The sequence below is a fragment of the Rhineura floridana genome, chromosome 5 (assembly GCF_030035675.1).
Source record: "Rhineura floridana isolate rRhiFlo1 chromosome 5, rRhiFlo1.hap2, whole genome shotgun sequence".
NCBI lineage: Eukaryota > Metazoa > Chordata > Lepidosauria > Squamata > Rhineuridae > Rhineura > Rhineura floridana.
The window spans coordinates 85,484,225-85,502,665 of record NC_084484.1 but is presented as its reverse complement, the minus strand read 5'-3'; the positions used below and the strand labels follow the sequence as shown (position 1 = coordinate 85,502,665).

At 38.4% G+C, this 18,441-nt stretch overlaps 1 protein-coding gene across 10 annotated transcripts in view; it reads left to right on the top strand.

The window, feature by feature from the left end:
* Positions 1–3,871, top strand: part of DMD (dystrophin) — a 2,032,119-nt gene extending 2,028,248 nt beyond the window's left edge. For 6 of the 10 annotated variants that reach the window (XM_061627388.1, XM_061627390.1, XM_061627384.1 and 3 more), the window contains one exon: positions 1,215–3,871. In XM_061627388.1, the coding sequence (XP_061483372.1) occupies positions 1,215–1,312 (98 nt within the window). In that variant the 3' untranslated portion in view covers positions 1,313–3,871. The remainder of the gene's footprint in view (positions 1–1,214) is intronic. The other 4 variants (XM_061627387.1, XM_061627383.1, XM_061627392.1 and 1 more) reach the window with 3 other exon arrangements.
* Positions 3,872–18,441: the final 14,570 nt, after the last annotated feature.

The window sequence follows — 18,441 nt, the reverse complement described above, 5'->3', positions numbered from 1 at the left end:
AAGCCCTGCATCATGATCCTTTGAGAGAGAGATTTCATACAAGGAATAATTAAGCACCAGCTTTAATCCTGTGGCCCACTATTGGTACTTTGCTGGCCACAGCTATAAGCTCAAATCTTAACTCCTCCATAAAGTCACTGTGTCTCAACATGACCTAGTTCACAGGGTTGCAAGTGTAAAATTGGAGAAAGATAAAGCGTAACCTGACATGGTTGGATTAGCATTTATAATAAAGGGTACAGCTGCATAAGAAGCGTCTTGTGTTCCCCCTTTGACAGTCAGCCAGTAGTAGCACAGGAAGCATTCTAGAAAATGAGGGGATTTCTGTTGTCCTTATAGGCCTTCCCATCTCAGACAAGGGGGCAATGTGGTGTGAAAACCAGGACTTGAAGAACTGCAAAGATAGACTATCCTAAGAAAATATTTGCATGTCCACTCTTAAATAAATCTCTCTTTTTAACTTGCTGTATGTGGCTGCTGTCTCTGCAGCATGACTTGCATCTATATCAAGATCTAATTTTGTCTCAGGAATGGATTAGCTACCACCTAGCAAACATTCCATCACATGGGATTTCTTAACAACTTAAATCGTGAAAAGAATGTTACTATGAGACAGCCAACAATAGCTAAATTAACCTGTCGCATCCATTTTGATAATGAAGTTCATGCAAACAGCTTCCTTTCATTAGCAACAGAATTTTAAAAGATTCAGTGAATTTGTGTAACTCTTCAATTTGGTCTCCAATGGCGGGTTTGCCCAGGGATCTTACTTTCATTAACATCAATTAGCACTTTGGCAAGTTCCCCAGTCAAACTGTTTTGGTTGATTATGATTGATCAGGTTAGCCGTTATTCACTTTAATTGATTCATTTGCAAACACTTGTGGGTACATTTAATTTTGTAATTTCTTCCAAAGGTTTTCATGCATGTGCCTTTGAAATTGATTTGCTGCGTCTGTCATTTTAAGACCTCAGTGTGGGGCTGGCTGAAAAGCTCTTTCCAGGTTTCGCTCAGCTTTGCTGGTGGTTGTGCAGTGTCAAAGACCATCCCCACCCGCAAAAAAATGACAATTGCCCTTGCATGGAAGTGTGTCTTTTATATCAAGATATCCGACTCTTGTCTTTTTAAAGTACATGAGGCAATCTTCCTAACTAGCTGCAATACACCAACTACAACAGCTTCATCTGTGAAATCTTTTTCCTTTGTTTTACAGGCCACAATGTAGGCAGCCTCTTCCACATGGCAGATGACTTGGGGCGAGCAATGGAAACCTTAGTGACCATGATGACAGACAACAAGGCGTTAGAATAGCAAGATGTGTTTTACAACTTCAGTACCCGCATGGTTTTTATAATATTCATATGACAAAAGGATTAGACTGTAAGAGTTTACATGAAAACAAATCTATATTTTTGTGAAAGGTAGTGGTACTATACTGTAGATTACAGTAGTTTCTTAAGTCTGTTATTGTTTTGTTAACAATGGCAGGTTTTACACATCTATGCAATTGTACAAAAAAATAAGAAAACTACATGTAAAATCTTGATAGCTACATAACTTGCCATTTCTTTATATGGTACGCATTTTGGGTTGTTAAAAATTTATAACCGTTATAAAGAAAGATTGTAAACAAAGTGTGCTTTATAAAAAAAATGTTTATATAAATCCCTATTAAAAAACAAAACAAAAAAGAGGCAGTGCATTTGTTTAGCATCACTTCAGCTCTGTAATTGTACCAGACATATATTCATGTTCTGTGTTCTTTTCCTTACCAGAGAATTTCTGCAACACCAAAACTATCAATGTACATTTCTCATTGTTTTGTGTCTGACTAGCACTGACTTAAAAAATAACACTGTCCTAAACTTCCAGTTGAGGTAGCTTTTCCACCTCCTTCCAAGTAGAAATTAAGTCTTTTGGAATTTATCCAGTTAGTTTGATTGTATGTAAGTCACTTTGGGTTCACTTTTGTGAAGAAAAGTGACTAACAAATTAAATAAATAAATAGTTGGCAATAACATGGAAGAGCACATTACATGACAAATGCTACTTTCAGAGCTTGGAACAATTAAAAAGATTGGATCAGTATTTGACGCACCCACTGTTTCCTCTACTACTATGAACCCAAATGTTGTTAGTAATGACAAAATAGGAATTGCCTTACCAGATTATACCTTTGGATGTTATTGTCCAGTATCCTGCCTCTGGCACTGGCCAACACTTTAATGCTTCAAAGCAGAAGTCCAATTTTCATACCGTTATGCCACCTCTGGTGAGATACCCTGCATCTTTGTGTGTGGAGATGAAGACTTGACTTCAAAAAGACCTGTTATCTGCTTCCATTCTGAATGTTTGATTACTCGTATTATTAATATTTAATTTTAATTTTTATAGTAGCAATATTTTTAAGCATTGAGAATCGCCTAGTCTCTTAAAATAAAATGGTCACTAGAGATCTGCCTTGCAACAAGTTTCAAGACGCCACAACATTTCAATTAAACCAGAAATAGAGTGGAGCAATTATATCAGCTTCAATTGAAAGCCACACTGCTTCATGGGTGGTTGGTCATTCAAGACAATAGCCAGTAATTTTGTTCCTCCCTAAGTCTTTCTACAAATAATACCGCACAATTAACAATGACTCAGGAGAGGAATAACAGAAAATGTTACATAACAGCTCCTCAAGTTTACTACTACAAAATTTTGAGGTGCCGTAAACAAAAGCTTTACCATTTCATTTCATTTCCTTCCACCAGTCTTTAATTCCATTGTCTGAAAACAGAATGTCATCAATCTAATCCACATTAATACTTTGCATGAGTAAAATTTGTTACCTCTTCTTATATGAAGTGTAATTAAATTTGGGAGAAGAAAATTATTTTTAATGCTAGTTAACATTAAACATGGGTAGTCATGTTATTTCTACCTCACTCTGGTTTTGTGGTGTTCCTGACAATTATATACAGAAGATACTACATCATCACCACTCATCCATTGTGTGAACAGGTCTTACCTTAACAAAAAGTTTTTAATTGTAATAACTTGCAAAAGATGCCCCAAATAAACATTTTCATACTGATTTTTTTTTAAAAAAAGAACTTTAGACACAGTCTATCTTAGTATGGTCAAAGTGCCCACACACTGAGGTATTGGCAAAGAGGTCAAACATCCCTGTTGCTACTCTGCCTCTGCCAGCCATTATTGTGAATGGGAAGTTTGTCTGTATCCCCCTGGTGCACCCAGCTCTCCAGGTGAAAGTTTTTCAAGCTTCCAAGGGATGCATGCTGAAGGGAGGGGCAGTTTCCCCCATGAACAGACACTCTACCCATACTAGGATAGATTGTACCATTTATTTACCAATAGATACCCTGCATGTTCTCATAGCCTTTCTTTAGGGAAGTGCAGAATGAGATCTAGGAGGGGATGGGGTTCTTTTATGCTTTTAAGATGAAAGTTCTCTTTAAACATTTGGAGACTAATAAGAATTCATGATTATTTTAATCCGGATTTCATTTTTTCCTTCATAGACATTAGATTTGAAGTGAATCTGTCAAAGATATTTAAAGATTTTAAAAGCTTTATTGCTGCTTTTTAAGCATTTCTTTGGGAATATTTCATGTTCCTTATATCCACAAACTATTAAACTGTAAAACATTTATCAGTGTAACTGAATAGCTAACTAACCATCATTTCGCATGTTATACCATTGTTATCCAGTACCGTTTTATTACTTGGGAATCATAATCTATTGTGTTATAACATCAACACTGTAACATTTACTAATTATTTTTATAAACTTCAGTTTGACTGCATTTTTCACAACATACCAATTTCACCAAATATATGCCTTACTTATTGTATTATATACTGCTTTACTGTGTATATCAATAAAGCACGCAATTATATTATAAATATAAGTGTGGCATTTTTACTGATCGTCCAGCATTTAATTTGTACCTCTTTCCCAGCTAAACTGCCTTTATGGATTTCAGCTGGGCAGAACGCCACCTCATCCATTCCTGAACTCATTTCTTTTCCCAATGTAATTAAATGTACTGCAGCTAAAGGTTTCATGGCCAAAAGCCAAACAGTAGTGGCATTAAAAAAATCTCAACAATTTTTGGGAAGGAAGGACTTAGGGATGCTTAACATCTTTTTTCTTTTTCACAACAGATGGTTTATAAGGCATAAGCCTCACATAAGAAACCCAGCGCAGGGTTTTAAAGTCTATACAGCTATTTATGAAAGCTGTCTGGTTCAGATGTGAACAAGATTCAGTTTGAGCCATGAATACTTTTCTTCTGTGAAGTACTGCTTACCATTCATATCACTGGAACTGCTTCTGCTTTCACCCATCTCATAATTTTCACCTCTCAAGCAGACATTCTTGAATGTTTACATACAGGTGTTGCCATATTCTCAGACAAGAAATATAAAAGCTCTTTTCCAAACAAACTCCAGGATTATTTTGTTTAGATTTTGATTGCGAGGAACTGGCAGCAACGTGCTGCCTTTTGGGATTGGACGACTATAGATGACACTCTGAAAATAGCCCTATTATCATTTTATCCTAGATTAGTTCATAACAGAGTAATCCAAAGGCAACAAGGATGAATATGATATTCATGCTCCATTAATTTACCATCAGGAACAAATGCAGCTAACTGATAAAACTGATCTTGGTTTTAAAGTTGTTAAAAATGGTGTTGATTGTGAGATTCAAAACGCACACCCACGCAGTTATCGGACATTCCGGTTAAGTAGCAACCTGAAAGAAAACTTATTTAAAGCAATATGCCAATGATATTTAACACCACACAGGCTGAATAAAATACACAATCAAAATAAGTATTACTGGAGATATAAAAGAAGGAAGGCAGACTGCATACATGTTTTTTGGGACTGTGCTAAAGTGAAGCCATTTTGGCATACAATTCTAGATCTCATCCAGGAAATCATGGGTCAAACAATATCGAGACATCCCAAAACAATTCTGTGCATGTTTCGTTGGAAAGTTACAAACGTCGGAAAGTTACAAACTTAGCAGCTTTGCTCAAAATAGTGAAAATATGTATCGCCCAGTGGTGGAAAAGTAACAAACCCCCAACGCCGATAGAATGCTTGAGAAAACAGTATTAATGATAAAAATGAAATATAACAGTAATACATTTCATTATAACTAACAAAATAAGTTCATAGAGAGATGGGCCTTATTTATACAATATTTGAACACTAAAGTATCAGATGAAATAGTTCAATTTATTTACACTAATAGAACAAAATATTACTATGCTTAAAAACACAAACACACATACACACACATTTATGACCTTTTTGTATTTTGTTTTTCCCTTTCTCTTAATTTTTTTTTTGCATTATATGTTTTGTTATGCAAGCCAAATCTTTATATCATTTTTGTGAGTACTCCTGGTATGCTGATGTAAACATATTAAAAAACATAAAAATAAAATTTGCAGTAAAAGAACACGTGCGGGCTAGCCCTCCTCCCCACCCCCATTAACACACAGCAGCCACACCCATTACATCTGTGCATACAGCCAGCCTCTGAAGGAGCTCTATGCGTGTCCATCAGCATACACACACATACTGATGTAAGGGAGGTGTTTGTGTATACTGATGTACAGCTCTACTGTTCCTACACGTGTTGGTGGAGTCATGGCTGCTGCAAGCATTGGTGGGTAGGGATAGTCCTGTATGGTCCCACAATCCCTTGCTATGCATTCTTTTGGGGTGTGGGGCTGATCATTTGAATCTCTAATAGTCCTTGCGCCACACTGCCAAAAAGAGAGTTCCTGTGTGTGATGAATAATGCTGAACACAATGTCTGGAAAGGTCTGTATCTCAAGAGCTGGAAAATAGGATAGACCTACAGCAAGCATACAATTTTGTGGTTAAACACAATTTTAACCATACCCTTCCCCCAGTTTGTTTTGCCTTGTCAAGACACAAGTTATAAACATTATTTACAGTATTTTATAAAACTTTGGAGATCTAAACATTTGACTCTTCAGTAAAAAGAACGAGAACTTAAGTGTTGTAAGAGTTAAAGGCATATTTTTACCCTTTCTCTAATAAGAACTTGAGATTTTCCTGCTACTTTTACTCTTGATCACTATAAAAAGTGATACATATTGTTCTTTAGGATAATGTTGTATAAGTCAAATGTTAAGACACTAACGGAATGGTCTTCATATACTTTGATATTCTGTTCTAAACATTTTGTTCAACTTCCCATGCAACGGTATCTTAACAGCATTTATACCAATTTCACTAGAAGCTTCTGAAATTCTGTTGTTCCAATATATGTTCAGTTACTTTGTCATTAGCATGTCTGATATTACATGTTCATCTTAAATATAACCATTACAATGACCACACCATTGTTCCTCAGCTATGTTCAACTATTTTCATGGAATGGAGGTCAGAATGGGGTCCTGGGCTCTTTGTTCTCAAACCCTTTTTTTAAAGACCTGAAATGCTAAAGAAACTCTTCCTTATTGATCTGATTGTGAGCATGTAACAGATCAGAATGAAATAGGACACAACCCACAACAAAAAATATTTCTGCTGACATTGCTTTCAAACACAATAGCTCAGGTCAACTGTAAGATACAACGATGAAATTAATCTTGGGGTGGGATAAGTTTCTTAAAACCAGCACTTCACCATAAAAATTTTGTGCTTCTTAACAAAACCTAACATTGTATTATTATAGTATCAGAATTAAAAGTAAAGTAAAATAATGCTCAAGATTCTACAACAAAGGCTCTTACCATATATGCAGCGACAAATGGCACACGTCGAAGCTGGATTTAGAAAGGGAAGAGGCACCAGAGATCATATCACAAACATACATTGGATAATGGAATGGACCAAGGAATTTCAGAAGGACATCACCCTGTGCTTTATAGATTGCAGCAAAGCCTTCAACTGTGTAAATCATGAAAAACTATGAAATAATTTAAAAGAAATGGGGGTGCCACAGCATCTGATTGTCCTGATGCGCAACCTGTACTCTGGACAAGAGGCTACTGTAAGAATATGGAGAAACCAATTGGTTCCCAATAAAGGGTGTGAGAGGGGTGTATTTATCACCCTATTTGTTTAATCTATATGCAGAACAAATCATATGGAAAGCGGGATTGGACCAAGAGGAAGGAGGTGTGAAAATTGGAGAGAGAAACATCAATAATTTAAGATATGCAGATGATACTATACTATTAGCAGAAACCAGTAATGATCTGAAATGCTGATAAAATTTAAAGAGGAAGCACAAAAGTAGGACTACAGCTGAACATCAAGAAGACTAAAGTAATGACAACAAAAGATTTATGTAACTTTAAAGTTGACAACAAGGACATTGAACTTGTGGTTGGCCACTGTGAGAATAGAATGCTGGACTAGATGGGCCACTGCCTGATCCAGCAGGCTCTTCTTATGCTCTTCTTTAATGCAATTTAGCTGCTGCAAACAAGACTGCCAATCTTAGCAGCATATGCTCCAAGGATCCTACACAATTGCAAATAATCAAGAATTGTGTAGAAACTGCTGTCCTTTTAGTACACACCCTGTGTAGCTTCAACTAGCCAGAAATGAAGGGCTTTTCCAGGTGACTGGGACTGGGGGAGTACATTATTCTTATCACTGAAGTAGCACTACCCCAGATTCTGCACCAGTTGCAGAAAAAATGTGGTAAGTCCTAATGCATGTGTCATCCATGTACATTGTGTTACTATCAACTGGATGTTATTCTGCATATATGCAGCTAGACTTAGATCAGGACTTAACTGTTATAAAGCAGATGAGTGGTAACAAAGGATACTACTGGATACTATTGTAAGTCTCCTTAGCCTCCAAAAGCTATGCTTTAACCACTGAACAAGACAGCTTAACAGAACAGTTTTCCTACTAATGCCTTGCCATTAGTGCTGCAGCTCAGAGCAACTGCCTACAACTATCATGCACTTTTTCATGAAAAAATGTAGGCCACTTGTGGCTCAATACATAGTGATCATTTGATTACGCATGCACATACATGTGCAATCACATATTAAGAATTGTATAATACACACTCGTAAAAATCATACATTTCTTCAAAAAAGCACATTTACACCATACGTGAACTAGTACATAATGATCATTTGCATATATTTAGGCATGCTGTACTGCAAGTGTGGCCATGCCATCTGTCTCTGGCATCTATGAAATGTATCACACCTAGAAATTGTGTGAAACCGCTAAATAGCAGAATCTTGGCAAGGTACAATCATAGCAAAGCTGAAAGAAAAGCAACAGCATGATGTAAAAGCTGCACCTGTATCAGGGCTTCCTTCTTCAGACAGAGTGACAGAGGACATGAATGATTTTCATGTTTGAAGAAAACAAGATTCCCATCTTGTGTCTGGTAGCCAATATATAGTTGGAAAAAGCTCTCCAACTTTCCCTCGCCCTCCATTAAGGTGAGCTGTTTTGCTTTCTTGCACACCTTGGCTGCAGAGCCGCCAGATAATGCCAGAATGTTCCAACTTACGTCATCAACGTGTTTGGTTCTTTCTATTAGTTGTTCTGTTCTGTACTTACTGAGTTTCTCTTGGCCAATTTTACCCTAGGTCTAAGTATCTCAAGAGCATGCAACTATGAAGAAGCATACTCTCATATGTCACGGCCACACCACAGAATACATTCATTACCAGACTAACACATACTGTGGACTGATGTGGTGTTGCCTGTAACAGCTGGGCCTGAGAAATCACATGCTCTTCCAATAGTCTATTCAATTATAGGATGTGCTCCTTTTATTATCATCTGCTGGACATAGAAAGATGCACTGAATGCTTCACCAGAGTTTACTCATGCACTGTTAAGTTTCCCAGACTTCCTATGAGCTGGTATCTTCTGGATGCATTTGTTAGAAAACTTTACAGAATAAAACATAAAACATTTTAGATCTGAAAAACAGATCTCATGACAAAACACTGCCTCTTGTCTTACTATAGTGCCAATAGAAGACCCCTTTTATTGTCCACACCAAGATCTTCAGGTTTCAGTGCTACAAGTGCCACCCTGTACGTTGACCTGATCCTCTCAGTTCCTGCTTATGGTTTTTCCCACAATTTGTCTCCAATCTGTAGAGTATTTACCTGGAAGGGGATCTCAGCAATTAGATTTTTTGTGCTATAATAAATCCACATAAAGAGTAATTCGCTTATCCTTTGACCATGTGTATTCCATGATGTGTAGGCTTCTCTGCTACTGCTATCTTCCAGAGCTTAGGATACCAGCAGCCTATGCAGAACTCCATAGAACGTTTCCAGATTTTTTGTAGTAACAAGTCTGACAAAGTGAATGAGCTACTTTGATATCACATACATGATAACGCATGTGAAACACAGAAAGCCACTTAGGTGTTTTCACAATCATTTGCCTAGAATTGCATTTATTTCTCAATGTATTTCATTCCACAACCTCTCCATATGTGGCACACTCATCAAAGGTGTACAAATATTCCCTTCCTCCTATATAGCTCTTTGAACAGCTCAGGGGAACAGTACTTGGGAAAACATTACTCAGTAAGTGTTAACTGATCAAGAGTATAGTACCTTCTATGAAACATTTTCACATTATTCTATATTATATATTCTAACACAGATCTCATTGGTTTTATAACCAAACCTACAAAAGTTGCCACTGTTTAGAAATTATTTCATCTCCCACATCCTTTTCCCATAGCATCCCCAGCCCCTCCAATGTTCCCATTGCCAACCTTGCCAACTTGGAATATATTTGTAACAATAACCTCTGGCTTCCATCTCACTTCCAGTATTTTGATTCAAATTAAGTGACTGATCCAGATGCTCATTCTTTAATTGCTTTGTTGGAGATAAAATACTGTATTTAGGTAAAACAAATGAAAGAGGGGACAATGGGCAACTTTGTTTGCTTCCTCTATTTAACTTTTTAAAATGGAGAACCATCATTATTTGTCATTGCTGTTGCTCAGAATGCATTATACAGTGCACTAATTGTGGGCTCAAAGAATTTTTCTCCAAACTCATATTCCTTTAATAACTTAAACAATTAAGGCTCTCTAGCAGAACAAAGGCTTTACACACATCCAGTGTAATTAAAGTTAATGGGGTGTAATTTCTCTTCTATTGCTGGATGATATTCAGGATTCTTCATACTGAGTCCAATATTTGTCAATGCTTAACAAACCTGGCCTGATCTGGTTTTACTTTAATAAGCCTGTTGGCCATTACGAACATAAATAATTTTTGATCCTAGTTCAGCCTTGATATGGATCTGTACTAGGACCCTGGGTCTTTCAAGTTTTCCCTCATCTTTGGAACTGTATAGAATCATAGAACAGTAGAGTTGGAAGGGGCCTATAAGGCCATTGAATCCAATCCCCTGTTCAATGCAGGAATACAAATTAAAGCATACCCAACAAGTGGCTGTCCAGCTGCTTCTTGAATGCCTCCACTGTTTGGAGAGCCTACCACCTCTCTAGATAATTGGTTCCATTGTCGTACCACTCTAATAGTTAGGAAGTTTTTCCCAATGTTCAGTCAAAATCTGGATTCCTATAACTTGTGCCCATTATTCGTATCCAGCACTCTGGGATGATCAACAAGAGATCCTGGCCCTCCTCTGTGTGACAACTTTTCAAATACTTGAACAGTGCTATCATACCTTCCTTCCACCTTCTCTTCTCAAAGTCAAACATGCCCAGTTCTTTCAGTCTGTCCTCATAGGGCTTTGCTTCCAGTCCCCTGACCATCTTTGTTGCCCTCCTCTGAACCTGTTCCAGTTTGTCTGAATTCTTATTAAAGTGTGGTGTCCAGAACTGGACACAGTACTCAAGATGAGGCCTAACCAGTGCCAAATAGAGGGGATCTAGTATTTCACACGATTTGGAAGCTATACCTCTGTTAATGTAGCCTAAAATAGCATTTGCCTTGTTTGCAACCACATCACGTTGTTGGTTCGTATTCTGCTTGTGATCAACTACAATCCCAAGATTCTTCTCGCATGTAGTACTGCTGAACCACGTAACCCCCATCTTATAACTGTGTACTTGGTTTCTTTTTCCTAGGTGTATAATGTTGCACTTATCCCTGTTAAATTTCATTCTGTTGTTTTCAAGCCTAATGCTCCAGCCTATCAAGATCCCTTTGGATTTTGTTTCTGTGCTCCAGGGTATTAACTATCCCTCCTAATTTTGTATCATCTGTATCACCACAATTATTCTTGATTCACTCTAAGTCTTCTGTACTGGGTTTCCAGCAGATACAGTGTTAAATAATTTCCCTAGGTGAAAATAATTTCCCTAGGTGAAACACCAACATGCAAAGGTGTGATATGTTGCAGCAGTAGGTTACTGACAATCTAGCCAGGCGACACTCAGCTCTAAGATGAAGCAACCATTACACCACCAGACATGCACGCACACCCGACCTAAAGAGTATGGATGTTGGTTAAATTGAAAATAAAAATCACTTCTTAAACAACATATGTTCAAAATTCTGTGGTTTCTATGAACCTGCACAGTATTCTATACAGCTAACATAACAGATATTATTTCAACTGTTTGTACATGTGCACATATGTATTATGTCCAAAATTTCTAAAAATTACACTTCCTCAAAGTTATCCTGTTGTTTTTAATAACTTTCTGAAACGCATTCATATCTTCATCTTCTATCCTATATGTATCACCATGTGCAGTACATATCAAGAAGAAACATTTCAATCTGATGTGCATACACATACATGTGCAATGTCATATGTCTCAATACCTGAAAATGATCACTATATATTAGTCTACAAATGGTGTTAATTTGATTCTTTTATGAAAAAGTGCACAATTGTTTCGTGATGCCATTGCAGAAGATGAAATGCGAAGCATCCGTACCAGGTACACAGAATGTGTGGTTTTTAAAGGAGTAAAAAACAATTTAATGAACAAAAACAGGAAAACAAAGCTTGCTAATTTTTTAATACAGATGAATGAATCTGCAGTGATGGTCAGCACAGGGATCTGCAACTAAACAAAACTATTCTATTGGCAGAGAATTATTTGGCTTTTTCTAGAATATCATGACAGGTGTATGATTTAATGGTTTGATAAAAAATAGCCAAACCTCTGTTCATCATTTGACTTAGGCATAATTCCTTAGGAGTTAAAACAACAAGGAATCTTGTGGTATGTCTCCCATCTACAGCAAGCATTTAAAGTACTTCTATACCATTTTTAACCATTTTTATAGGTTCCCCAAATAGTCCATGAGCCAGACCTAAAATCAGTATCATATGAGGTGGCAAAACTTCATTATGGTTTTTTGAAACGTGTATGACTCTGGATTGTATTTTCATGCTATAGCCCATTCTGACTGGTTGACATTCATTAAGATGGCCAAAGCCATCTTTTTCTAACTTTTTTCTAATTTAAGCTGTAACATATGAGCAAGTGTCCAATTTAAAATTTGAAACTGCACTGGATAGATAAAGAATTCTCTACAAATAACTAATTGTAATAATGACCTTATCCATTACCATTTTCATGGTACAAACCATATATCAAGAAAAAAATTAATTATTTTCTCATTTTACTGCATATGACTTTTTACCTGATCCACATATGTTACTAAAGTGCCCCTAGACAATTGTAGAGTACTTTTTTACCTTTCCAACAAGCCATAGCATGAATAAATAAATTTTGATATATACTCTGGACAAGAGGCTACTGCAAGGACAGAATATGGAGAAACCAATTGGTTCCCCATCGGAAAGGGTGTGAGACGGGAGTATTTTATCACCCTATTTGTTTAATCTGTACACAGAACATATCATACGGAAAGCGGGATTGGACCAGGATGAAGGAGGCGTGAAAATTGGAGGGAGAAACATCAATAATTTAAGATATGCAGACGATACCATACTCTTAGCAGAAATCAGTAATGATTAGAAACAAATGCTGATGAAAGTTAAAGAGGAAAGCAAAAGAGCAGGACTACAGCTGAACGTCAAAAAGACTAAAGTAATGACAACAGAAGATTTATGTAACTTTAAAGTTGACAACGAGGACACTGAACTTGTCAAGGATTATCAATACCTTGGCACAGTCATTAACCAAAATGGAGACCATAGTCAAGAAATCAGAAGAAGGCTAGGACTGGGGAGGGCAGCTATGAGAGAACTAGTAAAGGTCCTCAAATGCAAAGATGTATCACTGAACACTAAAGTCAGGATCGTTCAGACCATGGTATTCTTGACCTCTATGTATGGATGTGAACGTTGGACAATGAAAAAGGCGGATAAGAGAAAAATCAACTCATTTGAAATGTGCTGGAGAAGAGCTTTGCGCATACCATGGACTGCGAAAAAGACAAATCATTGGGTGTTAGAACAAATTAAACCAGAACTGTCACTAGAAGCCAAAATGATGAAACTGAGGTTATCATACTTTGGACACATAATGAGAAGACATGATTCACTAGAAAAGACAATAATGCTGGGAAAAACAGCAGGGAGTAGAAAAAGAGGAAGGCCAAACAAGAGATGGATTGATTCCATAAAGGAAGCCACAGACCTGAACTTACAAGATCTGAACAGGGTGGTTTATGACAGATGCTCTTGGAGATCGCTGATTCATAGGGTCACCATAAGTCATAATCGACTTGAAGGCACATAACAACAACATAGTTAGACACATTTGAGCATATCCATGTTTTACGTAATTTTACCCAATGTATGGATAACAGGTAACATAGCAACAACACTAAGAAACATCCATTTGTTTTGTAAGTTCAGCAACATTTCACAACTGTTAACACTGAATCTATTAATATTACTATTAATATTAAGATACTGATATTAATATTAATAATAAATTTCTATCCCTCATAAGAACATAAGAAGAGCCTGCTGGATCAGGCCAGTGGCCCATCTAGTCCAGCATCCTGTTCTCACAGTGGCCAACCAGGTGCCTGGGGGAAGCCCGCAAGCAGGACCAGAGTGCAAGAACACTCTCCCCTCCTGAGGCTTCCGGCAACTGGTTTTCAGAAGCATGCTGCCTCTGACTAGGGTGGCACAGCACAGCCATCATGGCTAGTAGCCATTGATAGCCCTGTCCTCCATGAATTTGTCTAATCTTCTTTTAAAGCCATCCAAGCTGGTGGCCATTACTGCATCTTGTGGGAGCAAATTCCATAGTTTAACTACGCGCTGAGTAAAGAAGTACTTCCTTTTGTCTGTCCTGAATCTTCCAACATTCAGCTTCTTTGAATGTCCACAAGTTCTAGTGTTATGAGAGAGGGAGAAGAACTTTTCTCTATCCACTTTCTCAATGCCATGCATAATTTTATACACTTCTATCATGTCTCCTCTGACCCGCCTTTTCTCTAAACTAAAAAGCCCCAAATGCTGCAACCTTTCCTCGTAAGGGAGTCGCTCCATCCCCTTGATCATTCTGGTTGCCCTCTTCTCCCTCCCAGGAGCCCAGGGCAGCAAAGGACAAAACACTAAACACACCAGTTTTAATGTTTGTCACCACTACAGTCATCTGCTGAGTCCTCAAGTTCAACTTCAAAGTCTACAACTGCTTTTTTCTGGTTGCTACATGACTGTAGTTTGCACCGAGCAGTGCAAGTAGGTCCACTGGACAGGCATGAGCAGCTGACAGGAATGCACACACGTGCATGACAGCATCTCCAAAACTGCAACTGGTGCTGGTGATTCATGCATCCAGTCAATGACAAGATTGACATCGATGTCAGTCATCCATCCATAGGTACATGTGGCTGGTTTTGTAAACTGCATCTCCAAATTCCTGTCTGGAAATTGGCTTTAAGAACATGCATGAATAGGCAATCATTCCATGGTGGAAGCTGACTGGACTCCACCTCTCCTTGCCTAGCACAAAAAAGTTCTTACATAAGTGATGTGCATGGTAAATTGGATGGGGTGAGTGTCCAATCTCTGGCGGCAGGGAAAGTGGTGGCTTCACAAGCTGCCAGAGACCATTAGAGAGGATCCAACTGTCTTCCTGGTTGTCACCTCTCTCAGCGCGCCTGGCAGCTGTTCTGCTGTTTATACTTAGCCTTCCGGGTCCCATGACTGTTGCAGGTAGGCAGGTGTCATCTCTACAGTGGTGTTCGAGAAGTTACAGCAATCCAACGTACCCTAACTACTTCTGTAAATGAACTTTTTTGTGCCAAGAGAAATGTGACTCAACTTTCCCCAAAGAAACCTGGAACTGTTGCTTGTTCAGGGTGCTGGGAATTGTTGCTCTGTGAAGGCTAAACCACAATTCCCAGGAATCTTTGGGGAAAGTCATGTGCTTTAAACGTAGGCGTACGCAGCCTAATTCTGTTGTTATTGATTCTGGGTACAGAACGCTGGCAGCCACAGCACTTGCTAACTAATGTGTATACTGACAACAAAATGCAGGATATTCTAAAGTTAAATGATTTAAGGATAACGTAGCTATCAGTATGATATGGTACAATAGGATGAACATGCATGCAAAGCTTGCCTTGTTCATAACATACAATATATCTACTAAATAATCAAAAGCTCGTTCCAAGAATGATTTACCTCTACCATAGTATGCTATAGCTGTGCCTTATTCACTAAACAAAGAACTCTTGTATCATTTTGATGAAGAGAACTGTTCTTTTTTTGCATGCAAGATTAACCAAAGAATTATTTACTTGCGATTTCCAACAATGTGTCCAAGGGAAAATTAACATTTAGATAGTGATGAGAAGAAAGCATTCTGCCCATCTACTGAAATTAACTCTAGTATTTGCCAACAACAAAAACCCTCTGGAATTGTTAAAATCTATGGACATGTAACAGTCAAAGTAACAACAAAAAAATCACCACACTTAAAAATGTCCTGGGCTGCCAACTTCTATTCATTCTAAATTGCAAGACACCATAATTTACAAGTTCCAGGTACAGTCTGCTATTCACCCATTAATAACTACCAACTTGTTATGCTCACATAATATTATAGAACTGGAAATCTAACCAAGTTCCAAACACTAATCAACAGGTAGAAAACCCTATAAACCAAAGGAGGGAAACTTGTATCATTCCAGATATTACTGGACTACAACTCCTATTGTCCCTGGCAATTGCCCATGCTACAACTGGAGCTGATGGGAGATGGTGACCAACAACATCTGTTGGGCCACATGTTCCCCACCCCTGCACTAAGCCTAGCTCTCCATGATGGAGTATTCTATATTAAAACAACATGGGAAGGGGCACACATTTTAGAAGATTTGGCAGAGCTTATCGGCATTTTTCACTGTCCAACTTTCACATCTATACATAGAGACTGAGAAAACCATGGTCTGAAATTATGATCCTGACTTTGGTGTTCAGTGATACATCTTTGTGTTTGAGGACCTTTTCTAGTTCTCTCATAGCTGCCCCCCCTTTCCTAGCCTTCTGATTTCTTTTGTCTGTTGTCTCCATTTTGGTTAATGACTGTGTCAAGGTATTAATCCTTGACAAGTTCAATGTCCTCATTGTTAACTTTAAAGTTACATAAATCTTCTGTTTTCATTACTTTAGTCTTCTTAACATTCAGCTGTAGTCCTGCTTTTGTGCTTTCCTCTAACTTTCATCAGCATTCATTTCAAATCATTACTGGTTTCTGCTAGTAGTATGGTATCATCTGCATATCTTAAATTATTGATATTTCTCCCTCCAATTTTCACACCTCCTTCATCTGGGTCCAATCCTGCTTTCCATATGATAGCATTATGGATAATTATGGTAATATGAGATGGATAATTTCTCTTTGAGTCCCCTTCCAGCCTCTGATTTGGAATCCTGTGCCTGGACGGTGAGAAACTAGCTCTGCTGGTAGGAGGATTTTGCTTTTAGGCGGGGGTCTGGAACGTAACCCGCCGTATGAGTGGGGCCCTACTGTAAAAGAAAGAAGAACTGCTGAGGTAATAATAGTCTCCTGTCCGCTGTCACCCAGTCTACTGGCTCAGTACAATAAACATGCTGCCAGCCCTTGCTCTATATCAGATGGTGAGGAACCCGTAGCCTTTTAAATGTTGTTGGGCTGCAACTCCCATTAGCCCCAGAAAGCATGGCCAACAGTTAGGTTACAGTCCAACAACAGCCGGGAAATCCACAGGTTCCCCATCACCCACTGTAGAGCAATCATAGTAGATTGCCCCTAATGGCCACCAAAGTACAGCTTTTACCCACAAGCTTCACATGAAATCCTATGAAACAATCCAATTCTGGGTATACGAGAAATCAAAAAGGATAAAGAATAGCTTGAGTGTGAGAAAGAGGCAGTCAGTGCTTGTTACTCAGAGAAGTGGCAACTTGTTATTTCCTAGTAAGCATGGATGGATCAAAGTTCCTTAGTTTAATGGTACTGGGACATATTCCTGAAGCAACCTTTGCTTATTACTGCAATCTAAGTGAAATTCTCAGACAGGTTGTGGCACGCATATTTTTTGTAAATTGCTCTTAATAAACAAAATGACCTTATTACTAATGCACTTATGGGGCTGGAGAAATGTGTGATGCCCCTATATTTATAATACTGTAAATATGGTAAGTGTGGGTTTATTAGAGTAAATGAGGTAAGTGGACTGAGTGAGAGGGGGGAGTACATGGGTTGGAATGTTGATGCGTGTTGTATTATGATTGGCTGAGCGCTTGAGGGTCTGAAATGAGAGGATGACAGTTGAGAGTGAGTTCGTTTGGTTGGTTTTAGTTGGTGGGTTTAGGAGTTCGTTGGTTGCTTCTGGGTTTTGGAGGGTGGATTGAATTAGGCGGGTAGTGAGGCAGGTTATTGATGACTAGAAACATAAAGAGTAACGTATCTTATGAAACCACATGTTTGTTGACTATACCTTTAAATAATCTTGTTACTCCCTGTGTATATAAATAAATATTTCTTGGTTTACCAGAACACCTGATCCTTGGCTGGGTTTACACAGACCAGAAGGGTGGGCAGGGCATATACCAAGGTTGGGAAACAGTATCAATGGTGGCAGTGGTGAAAAGATAGTGTATCATCATCAGGTATCCAGAGCAACCCAGGGCTGTATTCTTTATAGGCACAAAGATACAGGGGGGTTGTGGCCTGCAAGTGCACCCAGACACAAAGCAGCAATAAGCCAGGAGGAGACTAAGGCACAGTCTCAAGGCAATATTGTTTTACAGGGAGTGTCTGGTGGTGCTGCCTAGCAGTGGGATCTTGAGAGATCTTTGCTAGAGCTGGTGAGAGAACTGTTTAAAGACCAGGACCCTGAGGTGGGACCGTGACAAGGTGGTGACCACAGGCAGAATCCTAGCAGGTGGTGCCTGAGGTGGGATCCTGACAGGAAGGGTCCTGACAAAATCCATTCACATATTAGTAAATAAACGCAAGT